The sequence below is a fragment of the Herpailurus yagouaroundi genome, unplaced genomic scaffold (assembly GCF_014898765.1).
Source record: "Herpailurus yagouaroundi ecotype Mexico unplaced genomic scaffold, PumYag 205, whole genome shotgun sequence".
NCBI lineage: Eukaryota > Metazoa > Chordata > Mammalia > Carnivora > Felidae > Herpailurus > Herpailurus yagouaroundi.
In genome coordinates this window covers 12,852,176-12,864,401 of record NW_024412436.1, presented here as the reverse complement: position 1 = coordinate 12,864,401, position 12,226 = coordinate 12,852,176, and the positions used below count along the sequence as shown (strand labels likewise).

The 12,226-nt window shown below is 39.2% G+C and overlaps 1 protein-coding gene across 9 annotated transcripts in view; it reads right to left on the bottom strand.

Annotated features, from left to right (window-relative positions):
• CDC42BPA (CDC42 binding protein kinase alpha) overlaps positions 1 to 12,226 on the bottom strand; it is a 247,697-nt gene that overhangs the window by 68,290 nt on the left and 167,181 nt on the right. For all 9 annotated transcript variants that reach the window (XM_040451888.1, XM_040451895.1, XM_040451889.1 and 6 more), the window contains one exon: positions 149 to 254. In XM_040451888.1, the coding sequence (XP_040307822.1) occupies positions 149 to 254 (106 nt within the window). The remainder of the gene's footprint in view (positions 1 to 148; positions 255 to 12,226) is intronic.

The following is a 12,226-nucleotide window of genomic DNA, read 5'->3' as shown; positions in this document are numbered from 1 at the left end:
ACAGGGAGGCAGTGATGTGCTATGATTTCCCAAACTGGCCAAGACGTGGACTCGTTGATTTCTTGGGAGAAACTTCACAGTGGGCTAAAGCCTACCTAGACAGACCCACCCAAGGTGATCACTCTCCCCGCAAAACCACTGAGCTTACTGTTGCTCGTGCACCCAGGCTGGAATTTCTTAAAGCTTCCAACTCTTCAGTCATTTTAGAAGCTAAGGCCTGCAGATACCCTCGTGCGTCCTTTTCATCACTGACCCTGGGATACATACGTATACGGACAAAGCACAAAAGTAAAACAAACAGAAAATCTTCAGTGAGATATAGGTCATTTTCAAAGCATCCTACAAGAAGTGAAAGTGATAAAAATTTAAACATATATATATATATTTTTAAATATAATTTATTGTCAAGTTGGCTAACATATGGTGTATACAGTGTGCGCTTGGTTTTGGGGGTAGATTCCTGTGATTCATCGCTTACATACAACACCCAGTGCTCATCCCAACAAGTGCCCTCCTCGATGCCCATCTTCCATTTTCCCCAATTTAAGCACATTCTTAAATATCTTCTTTCAAAAGGTCTCCCACAGCACTCCTGCCTGTCAACAAGTGGGAAAAGGTTTGCTGAACTGTTCAGTTATCTACAAATTAAAGCTGGTCACATTTAGGAAAGTTCAAATTACTTATATCTGATAAATTGGTAAAATTTCACCCTGGAACTGCAGAAATAATACTCTTTTAATCTAACATTAATCACACACACACTTACATGATTTCTAAAGAGTATTAAGATTTTTCTGGCACAAGAACAGACACTCAGATCAATGGAACAGAATAGAGAACCCAGGAATGGACCCACAAACATATGGGCAAGTAATCTTTGACAAAGCAGGAAAGAATATCCAATGGAACAAAGACAGTCTCTTCAGCAAGTGGGGCTGGGAAAACTGGACAGGGACATGCAGAAGAATGAACCTGGACCACTTTCTTACACCAGACACAAAAATAAACTCAAAGTGGATGAAAGACCTCAATGTAAGACAGGAAGCCATCAAAATCCTCGAGGAGAAAGCAGGCAAAAACCTCTTTGATCTTGGCCACAGCAACTTCTTACTCAACACGTCTCCAGAGGCAAGGGAAACAAAAGCAAAAATGAACTCCTGGGACCTCATCAAAATAAAAAGCTTCTGCACAGCGAAGGAAACAACCCGCAAAACTAAAAGGCAACCGACGGAATGGGAGAAGATATTTGCAAACGACATATCAGATAAAGGGTTAGTATCCAAAATCTATAAAGAACTTACCAAACTCAACACCCAAAAAACAAATAATCCAGTGAAGAAACGGACAAAAGACATGAATAGACACTTCTCCAAAGAAGACATCCAGATGGCCAACTGACACGTGAAAAAATGCTCAACATCACTCACCATCAGGGAAATACAAATCAAAACCACAATGAGATATCACCTCACACCTGTCAGAATGGCTCACATTAACAACTAAAGCAACAAAAGATGTTGGCGAGGATGCGGAGAAAGAGGACAACTTTTGCGCTGCTGGTGGGAATGCAAAGTGGTGCAGCCACTCTGGAAAACAGTAAGGAGGTTCCTCAAAAAACTAAAAATAGAACTACCCTACGACCCAGCAATTGCACTACTAGGCATTTATCCAAGGGATACAGGGGTGCTGTTTCGAAGGGACACACAAACGCCCATGTTTACAGCAGCACTATCAACAATAGCCAAAGTATGGAAAGAGCCCAAATGTCCATCAATGGATGAATGGATAAAGATGTGGTATATATATACACAACAGAGTATTACTCAGCAATCAAAAAGAATGAAAGCTTGCCATTTGCAACTATGTGGATGGAACTAGAGGGCATTATGCTAAGCGAAATTAGTCAGAGAAAGACAAATATCCTATGACTTCACTCATATGAGGCCTTTAAGAAACAAAACAGATGAACATAAGGGAAGGGAAACAAAAAGAATATAAAAACAGGGAGGGGGACAAAGCATAAGAGACTCTTAAATATGGAGAACAAACAGAGGGTTCCTGGAGGGGTTTTGGGAGGGGGCATAGACTAAATGGGTAAGGGGCATTAAGGAATCTACTCCTGAAATCATTGTTGCACTGTATGCTAACTAACTTGGATGTAAATTAAAAAAAAAAAAAAAAAAGATTTCTCATTAATTGGATTCTGCCATTTTATCTTACAAAAACAAAACATACCCTTTTTAGATGTACTAAAGCATACTACATTTAGAAAGTTTAAAGTAGAATATTCTGTGAAAATCAGGGTTATCTTGCAGTAAAGCTCCTCTGTATTCTAAAATGGTCAATAAAATAACAAAGGGAAACAGTTAAAGTTGACTGAAATTCGTAACGGTCTTAAGGCTACCTTGACAGATGCAACTCTTAGGATCTTAGATAGGTTTTTAAATTTGGGCACATGGGTGGCTCAGTTGGTTAAGCATCTGACTTCAGCTCGGGTCGTGATCTCACGGTTCTGAGATCGAGCCCTGGATCAGGCTCCCTGCTGTCAGCACAGAAGCCTGCTTCAGATCCTCTGTACTACCCCCTCTTGGACCCTTCCCCACTCTCTCACACACTTTCTCTCTCTCTCTCTCTCTCTCTCTCTCAAAAATAAACATTAGAAAGAGGAAATGTTTTCAAATTATATTCAATAAGACACACTCCACATTTCAGAATTTATCAAGAGAAAGCTTGTGTTTTATTATATCTCCTTCAAAACCAGGGCAAGACTAGGGTCCGGACTGCCAGCAGATGAAAATCTACAAAAGAAGGTACTGTGCTCACGAAGAATGAACAACACTGGTTTACAGAAAGCTGTAACTGCACAAAGGAATAAAAAATGGAGTTGAAATCTGCAACGTCTACAAGTGTATTCTAATACACTCTGGGGAACACTATTTGCCTTTGTGAAGGCTGGCTGTTCTCATAAATAAAATTCAGGCCACTGAATAGTAATAAGGAAAGTATATTTCAGGTAAATCAAGATGTATCTGATGCATACAGCCGATGAATTTAAACCTTGAACTTTGTTTTAGCGGCTTTTAGAATTTAAACTCCCCAGGAGTCAAATTCATGCATCTATATCTGTGTATCTTAAAGAGGCCCCTGACAAGGGATCTGCTTCTCTCAGACGGGATGCTGTAGTGGAGGACCAGAAAAAGAATCTAATGCTAAAAGCGATAAAATCGCTGTAAGACGTTGCCCCGCCGAGTCAGTTACATATTTTTAGGCTCTATATCCATGTATGTAATTTTATTGCCTTTTAAAGGAAAATGGCCTTAGAAAATAGTAAGAACGCTTGTGTAGGAGGCTGTTTCCTTCAAATTTCTTTAACTCTGGACACCGCAACGGATCACCACCTTTTGATTTCATCATCTGACCTACAGTATAAAGAGTAAGTGGGGATGGAGGAAGATGACCCCTTCTAGAATACAAAAAAGACACATGGTGGCGATAAAGAAGACTACATTATCGGGGCACCTGGGGCTCAGTCGGTTGGGTGTCCGACTTCGGCTCAGGTCACGATCTCACAGTCCATGAGTTCGAGCCCCACGTCGGGCTCTGTGCTGACAGCTAGGAGCCTGGAGCCTGCTTCCCATTCTGTGTCTCTGCCCCTCCCCCGTTCATGCCTCCCTCTGTGTGTCTCTCTCTCTCTCTCTCTCTCTCTCTCTCTCTCTCAAAAGTAAACAAATGTTAACAACAACAAAAAAAGAAAACCACATTCTCATTTAAATGGCCAGGCTCCTGGGCGTCCAGCAGTCTGCTTCAGTGTCTAGCACAGCTCAGTGATCTGGGTTTATGCACATTCCAGGAACTTAAGAAGTCCAATGTGTTTCATTAACTCTGGAAATCAGATACGTTAACTTTTTGTTTTTTTTAATGTTTATTCATTTTGGAGAGAGAGCGAGGGTAGGGGCAGAGAGAGAAGGGGACAGAGGATCCCAAGCAGGCTCTGTGCTGACCGCAGACAGCCGGATGAGGGGCTCAAACTCATGAACCATGAAATCATGACCTTAACCGACTGAGCCACCCAGGCGCCCCCTGTTGTTCAACATTTTAAATAAAAAAACAATCTCTTGTAATTTTGTTTTTATTTACACCTTGAGTACGTTCACATTCCCTTACTCCTGTGGTCTCCCGTTAAGTCTCAACTTTTGATTAAAATTAGGTCCATTTTATTGGCTACAAAAAATTGAGGAAGGGAAGGGTTAAAGAAAAAAAAAAAAAAGACTTTGGTCAGTTACAAACTCCCGCCATTTAAGTTCCACTGGGCCCCGGGTCTCCTACAACAATTCCTTTTCAGAATCATTGCTATCTGTTTCCAACCTCAAATCCTTACAATTCCACTCCCCCCAGCCCAACACTGTCTTGCCCTTTGACTGTCTTGTCTCCCTTGACAGAGAGGGAGACACAGAATCTGAAGCAGACTCCAGGCTCTAAGCCGTCAGCACAGAGCCCGACGCGGGGCTCGAACTCACGGAGTGTGAGATCATACCTGAGCTGAAGTCGGATGCCTAACTGACGGAGCCACCCAGGCGCCCCTGAAACCACAGTTTATTAAAGTAACTACTGAACTACAAAAGCCCAGTTTCAGTCCATGTTGTTATTCTGGCATATCTAATCCTCTCCTCCCGAATTCTTTACAGTAATTAATCCAGAAATATTTATTAATACTATTATGCGGGACATACTTGGAGACAGAGAAGATATCTAAAATACGGTCCTTAAAAAGTTGGGGAGGTAGGACATACACAGTAGGGTGACTAAGAACTTGATTTCTGAGTCAGACCCAGAAACAGATTTCTGGGTTCAAATCCTAGCTCACTGCTCATCAGCTCCGGGACTTGGACTAAGTCATTTACCCCTTCTAACTCTGTTATCCCTACCTATGAAATGGGAATAATAATCCTACCTCATAGGACTGTTGGGATAACTAAAAAAGAATATTGTCCAAGTGAATTTTCAACTCAATGCCTGGAATATAGTATGTTGTAATCACTATAAGCTATTACTTCACACAAATGAACATTAGTGAATGAGGATTATTTCAAGTAATGTGAGTGAATGTAAATAAAGGGAGATAAAAGTTTTATTACTGAATTACTGATTAAGGACAACACTTTCCTGGTTGTCCTCTGTGTCCTATATGCTGCTCTCACTATTATCCTTTTCTCCTTAGAAAGATCTCAACGTTAATGGCTTTATTGACTAGAAATTAAACCCCCAAATTTATATGTTTAACCTTAACCTTTCTGGAATGTTTCCAAAAGCATATTGGAAATCTGTAGCCAGATGTCTTAGGGTGAGCCCAGTCTGAAAACAATCAAAATTGACTTTATCTTCCTCGAAGTTGTTTCCTTCTCCTGACTTTCCTATTTCAATGACATCATCATTTTCTTAATCTCTCCAACTCGGAATTTCGGAAATACTAATTCTTCGTCATCTCTTGTCCTTAATTCATAATTATAAGAATCCTATAGATTCTTCTCCCATAATGTCTTCTCCATTTGTTCAGTTTCCCCCAAACTCCCCTCTATTTCATCCTGAACACCACTATAAAGAGTTGCCTTCCCAATGCATCATCTAATCAATGCCATTATCCTTTGCAAAAACCTTCTCTCCTTCTTATAAGATCAAATTCTTACCCAGTATTCATGGTAACTGTATGGTGGTAACTTTACTAGTCTTATTTCCAATCGCTTTATATGGAACCTCCAATTCAGCCAACCTAAGTATAGGACTCTTTATTAACCTCAGGGTTTTCAGCAAATACATTGTAAGTTCAACTGATTACCCCCAGCTTTCTTAAGCACCCCAGTCTGAGGTGATTCTCTTCTACACTCCTATAGGAAAATCAGTATTGTATGATACATAGAGCAACTTACATTTAAGTCTTGTAACTAATCTCCAAATCCAGTCACGTTAGTTTTTAAACTTTTAAATGTTATAAGCTGCTTGAAGGCAAAGTACTAGCTTTTACAAACCACCCTACCGCCTATTTATACCGAAGAATGCAGCAGATGTGAGGAAATGGGTTTTAGATATCACTCTTGGGGACTAGACTATGACTCCGACTTTTTTTGTCCTATCATTTCAAAGAGAAAGAGCGATGTATTCTGAAGAGACAATGGTGAGCACTGCACACAGTGATGAACAACAAGGTCTCCCTGCCCTAAAAGGTATTTTTTCATAGAAGGGGGATATTTCATAGGAAAGGTGGAGGGGGCAGAGTAAGGGGCCATTAGAAATGCATCTAACAGAGGTCTTACATACAACAGCACTTGTTCTAACACCGTTACTTTGTCCAACAGAAACATTTAAAATACCATATATTATATGGGGCGCCTGGGTGGCGCAGTCGGTTAAGCGTCCGACTTCAGCCAGGTCACGATCTCGCGGTCCGGGAGTTCGAGCCCCGCGTTGGGCTCTGGGCTGATGGCTCAGAGCCTGGAGCCTGTTTCCGATTCTGTGTCTCCCTCTCTCTCTGCCCCTCCCCCGTTCATGCTCTGTCTCTCTCTGTCCCCAAAAAATAAATAAACGTTAAAAAAACTTTAAAAAATAAAAAAATAAAAAAAAAATACCATATATTACAAACTCCTAAAACCTTGTTTGGGCATCGCCTCATTTTTGTTGAAGTTCTAGTTTAAATTCTAGTTTGTGAACATACAGTGCTACACTAGTTTCAGGTGTACAATACAGTGAGACACCACTGCCCTACAACACCCGACGCTCCTCACGACAAGTGCCCTCCTCACTCTCTGCCGCCTAGTTCACCAACCCCCCCGCCCCTCCCCCCTGGTAACCATCAGTGTGTTGTTCTCTAGTTAACAATCTGTTTCATTATTTGTCTCTCTCTCTGTTTTTCCCTTTGCTCGTTTGTTTTGTTTCTTCAATTCCACATAGGAGTGGGATCATATGGTTTTTGTGTTTGATTGACTTATTCTGTTTAGCATAATACTCTTTAGCTCCATCCACGTCATCGCAAATGGCAAGATTTCATTCCATTTCATAGCTGATATTCCTCTGTATACGTATACCACATCCTCTTTATCCATGCATCGGTCCAGAGACATTTGGGCTCTTTCTGTAATTTGGCTAATTGTTGATAATGCTGCTGCAAACGTAGGATGCGTATATCTCTTTGAATTAGTATTGTTGTACTCTTTAGGTAGATACCTAGTAGGGTGATTTCAGGATCGTAAGGCAGCTCTATTTTTAACTTTTTGAGGAACCTCCATACTGTTTTCCAGAGTGGCTGCACCGGTTTGCATTTGCACCAACAGTAGACAAGGGTTGCTTTTTCTCTGTATCCTCGCCAACACTTATTTCCCGTGCTGTTGATTCTAGCCATTCTGACAGATAGGAGATGGTATCTCACTGTGGTTTTGATTTGTATCTCCCTGATGATGAGTGATGCTCGGCATCTTTTCACGTGTCTACTGGTTACCTGTATGTCTTCTTTGGAAAAATGTCTGTTCATGTCTTTTGCCCGTTTTTAAAATTGGATTATTCATTTCGGGGGTGTATTGTAAGTTCTTTAGATATTTTGGATACTAGCCCTTGACAGAATATGTCATTTTCAAATATCTTTTCCCAGTCTGTAGGTTGCCTTTTAGTTTTGTGGATTGTTTCCTTCACGGTGCAGAAGCTTTTTATCTTGATGTAGTCCCAACAGCTCATTTTTGCTTTTGTTTCCCTTGCATCAGGAGACATATACAGAAGTTACTATGGCCAATGTCAAAGAAATTACTGCCTGTCTTCTCTAGGATTTTGATGGCTTCCTGTCTCACATCTAGGTCTTCAATCCATTTTGAATTTATTTTTGTGTATTGTGTAAAAGAAAGTAATCCAATTCCATTCTTTTACATGGACTTTCATTCTTTTTCATTCATTCTTGTCCAACATCATTTGTTGAAGAGATATTCTTTTTTCCATTGGATATTCTTTCCTGCTTTGTTGAAGATTAACCGACCGTATAGTTGTGGGTTCCCTTCTGGGTTTTCTATTCTGTTCTATTGACCTATGTGTCTATATTTGTGTCTATATTTGTCTGTATTTGTGTCTATATAGTTTTTGTTATTACAGCTTTGTAATATAACTTGAAGCCTGCAATTGTGATGCCTCCAACTTTGCTTTTCTTTTTCAAGATTGCTTTGGCTATTTGGGGTCTTTTGTGGTTCCATATAAATTTTATGATTTTTTTGTTCAAGCTCTGTGAAAAATGCTGTCGGTATTTTTATAAGAATTGCATTAAATCTATAGATTGTTTTGGGTAGTACTGACATTTTAACAATGCTTGTTCTTCCAATCCATAAGCATGGAATGTCTTTCCATTTCTTTGTGTTTTCTTCAATTTCTACATCAATGTTTTATAGTTTTCAGAGTACAGATCTTTCACCTCTTTGGTTAGGTTTATTCCTGGGTATTTTATTATTTTGTGTGCAATGGTAAATGAGACTGACTCCTCAATTTCTCTGCCACTCCATTATTATTGGTGTACAGAAATGCAACAGATGTCTATATACTGATTTTGTATCTTAGGACCAGCAGGTTTTGGGTGGAGTTTTTTGAGTTTTCTACATATAGTATCATGTCATTTACAAATAGTAGAAGTTTGACTTCTTCCTTGCCGATTTCGATGCTTTTTATTTTTTTCTTTAAAAAAAAATTTTTTTTTTCAACGTTTATTTATTTTTGGGACAGAGAGAGACAGAGCATGAACGGGGGAGGGGCAGAGAGAGAGGGAGACACAGAATCGGAAACAGGCTCCAGGCTCTGAGCCATCAGCCCAGAGCCCGACGCGGGGCTCGAACTCCCGGACCGCGAGATCGTGACCTGGCTGAAGTCGGACGCTTAACCGACTGCGCCACCCAGGCGCCCCTATTTTTTTCTTGTCTGACTGCTGTGGCTAACACTTCCACTATGTTGAATAAAAGCAGTGATAGTGGACATCCCGTCTTTTTTTTTTGACTACAGAGGAAAATCTCTTACTAGTTTTCCCACTTAGGATGATACTAGTTGTTGGTTTTTCATAAATGGCCTTAACTATGTTGAGGTTATGTTACCTTTAAGCCTACTTTGTTGAGGGTTTTTATCATGAATGGATGTCGAACTTTGTGAAATGCTTTTTCTGCATCTGCTGAAATGATCATATGGATCTTAGCCTTCCTTTTATTAATGTGATGGATCATGTTGATTGATTTGAGAATACTGAATCACCCTTGCAAGTTAGGAATAAATCCCACTCGATCGTGGTGAATGATTTTTTAAGTGTTTTGTTGGATTCAGTTTGCTAGTATTTTGTTAACAATTTTTGCATCTGTGTTCATTAAAGATATTGGGCCTGTAGTTCTCTTTTTTGTGGTGTCTTTATCTGGTTTTGGAATCAGGGAAACCCTGGCCTCAGAGAATGAATTTGGAAGTTTTTCCTCCTTTTCTATCCTCTTGGAATGGTTCGAGAAGAATAGGTGTTAACTCTTCTTTAAATGTTTGGCAGAATTCCCCTGTGAGGCCATCTGTTCAAGGACTTTTATTTGTTGGGAGTTTTTTGTTTTGTTTTGATTACAGATTTGATTTTTTTTGCTAGTTGTCTGTGCAAATTTTCTATTTTTTCTTGTTTCAGTTTTGGTAATTTTATGTTTTTAGGAATTTATCCATTCCTTCTAGGTTGTGCAACTTGTTGGCATACAGTTTTTCATAATACTCTCTTATAATTGTATTTCTGCGGTGTTGGTTATGATTTCTCCTCTCTCGTTTGTGATTTTATTCATTTGGGTCCTTTCTTTTTTATTTCTGATAAGTCTGGTTAGAAGTTTGCCAATTTTATTAATTTTTTCAAAGAATCAGTTTCTGGTTTCATTGATTTGTTCTACTGTTTCTAAGTTTCTAGATCATATATTTCTACTCTAATCTTTATTATTTCCTTCTTTTGCTGGCTTTAGCCTTCATTTGTTGTTCTTTTTCTAGCTCCTTTAGGTAAGGTATAAGGTTAAGTTGCTTGACATTTTTCTTCCTTCCTGATGTAGGCCTGTATTGCTATATACTCCCCTCTTAGAATTGCTTTCGCTGAATCTCAAAGGTTTGGACTACTTTCATTTTCCTTTGTTTCCATGCATTTTTAATTTTTTTCTTTTATTTCCTGGTTGACCAACTCATTGTTTAGTAACATGTTATTTAACCCTCATGTATTTGTGGTCTTCCCAGATTTTTTCTTGTAGTTGACTTCTAGTTTCGTAGCATTGTGTTCACAAAAGGTGCATGATATGACTTCAATCTTCTTGAATTTGTTGAGACCTATTTTGCAGCCTAATATGTGATCTATTCTAGACACTGTTCCATGTGCACTTGAAAAGAATGGGTATTTTGCTGTTTTAGGAAGGAATGTTATGAATATATCCATTATGTCCATCTGGTCCAGTGTGTCATTCAAAGTCACTGTTTCCTTATTGATTTTCTGCTTAGATGATCTGTTCACTGCTTGCTGTAAGTGGGGTGTTAAAGTCCCCTACTATTATCGTATTATTATTGATTAGTTCCTTTATGTCTGTTATTGTTTTATGTATTTGGGTGTTCCCATGTTTGGCTCATAAATATTTATAATTGTTATATCTTCCGGTTGCATTGTCCCCTTTATTATAACACCCTTTTGTGTCTTGCCCTTGTTACAGTCTTTGTTTTGGAGTCGACTCTGCTTGACCTAAATATTGCTACTCCTGATTTCTTTCTTTTTTAAATTTATTTTGAGAGGGAGAGAGTGTGAGTTGGGGAGGAGCAGAGAGAGACAGGGAGAGAGAGAATCCCAAGCAGGCTCCACGCTGTCAGTGCAGAGTCTGATGCGGGGCTCAACCCCATGAACCATGAGATCACAACCTGAGCCAAAATCAAGAGTTGGACGCTTAACTGACTAAGTCACCCAGGCGTCCCCAATCCAGCTTTCTTTTGACATTCATTTGCATGATAAATGTTTCTCCATCCTCTCACTTTCAATATGCAGGTGTCTTTTGGTCTAAAATGAGAATCTCTTGTAGGCAGCGCATAGATGGGTTATCCATTCTGACACCGTAAGTCTTTTGATTAGAGCATTCAGTCTATTTAGAAAGCAATTATTGATAGATATGTATTTACTGCCATTTTATTACATGTTTTGTGGTTGTTTCTTAAGATTTTCTTTGAACCTTTATCATCTTTCTCTTTCACGGTCTGATTTTAACTGATATCTTTGAATTTCTTTGCCTTTATTTTTTGCATGTTTATTGGTGGTTTTTGATAGATCGTTATACCATTAGGTTTGTATATAACATCTGCATACAGCAGTCTATATTAAGTTCATGGTTGTTTAAGTTTGAACCCACTCTTTTCTTCTCTCCTCCCCACGTTTTAGGTATATGGTGTCATATTTTATACCCTCTTTTGTGAGTTCCTGGACTGATTTTTTACAGAAACATTCATTTTTACGGCATTTATGTTTCCTACCTTTATACTATCACTTTTGGTATCCCCTTTCCACTCAGAATTCCCTTAAATATTTCTTGTAGAGCTGCTTTAATGGTCATGAATTCCTTTAGTTTTTGTGTGTCCGGGGAACTCTTTATCTCTCCTTCTATTATGAATGACATCATTGCTGGACAGAGTATTCTTGGCTGCATATTTTTCCCATTCAGCATGCTAGGTATATCATAACACTCCCTTCAGGCTTGCCAGGTTTCTGTTGCAAAATCTCCTGCTAGCCTTATGGGTTTTCCTTTGTACATTACTGACTTATTTTGTCTTGCTGCTTTTAAGATTTTTTTTCTCCAACACTGTATTTTGGAAATTTAATCACAATATGTCCTGATGTAGGCCTGTTTTTGTTGATTTTGATGAAGAGTTCTCCGTGCCTCCTGGATCTGGATGTTTGTTCCCTTCCTTCCTTCTCTCTCTTTGTCTACTAGAACTCCTATAATACCAAAGTTATTACATTTAACGGAGTCACTGAGTTGCCTAAGTCTGCTCTCGTTTTGCATAATTGAACTGCTTTCAATTACTATGCCTTCGTCATTCATTAATTCTTCTGCTTCTTCCAGCCTGCTGTTCACTGCATCAAGTGTGTTTCTAATCTTGTTTATTACACTCTTCATCTCTGATTCTTTAACTCTTTTATCTCTGTGGTAAGGGTGCTACTGATGTCCTCCATTCTTTTCTCAAGTCC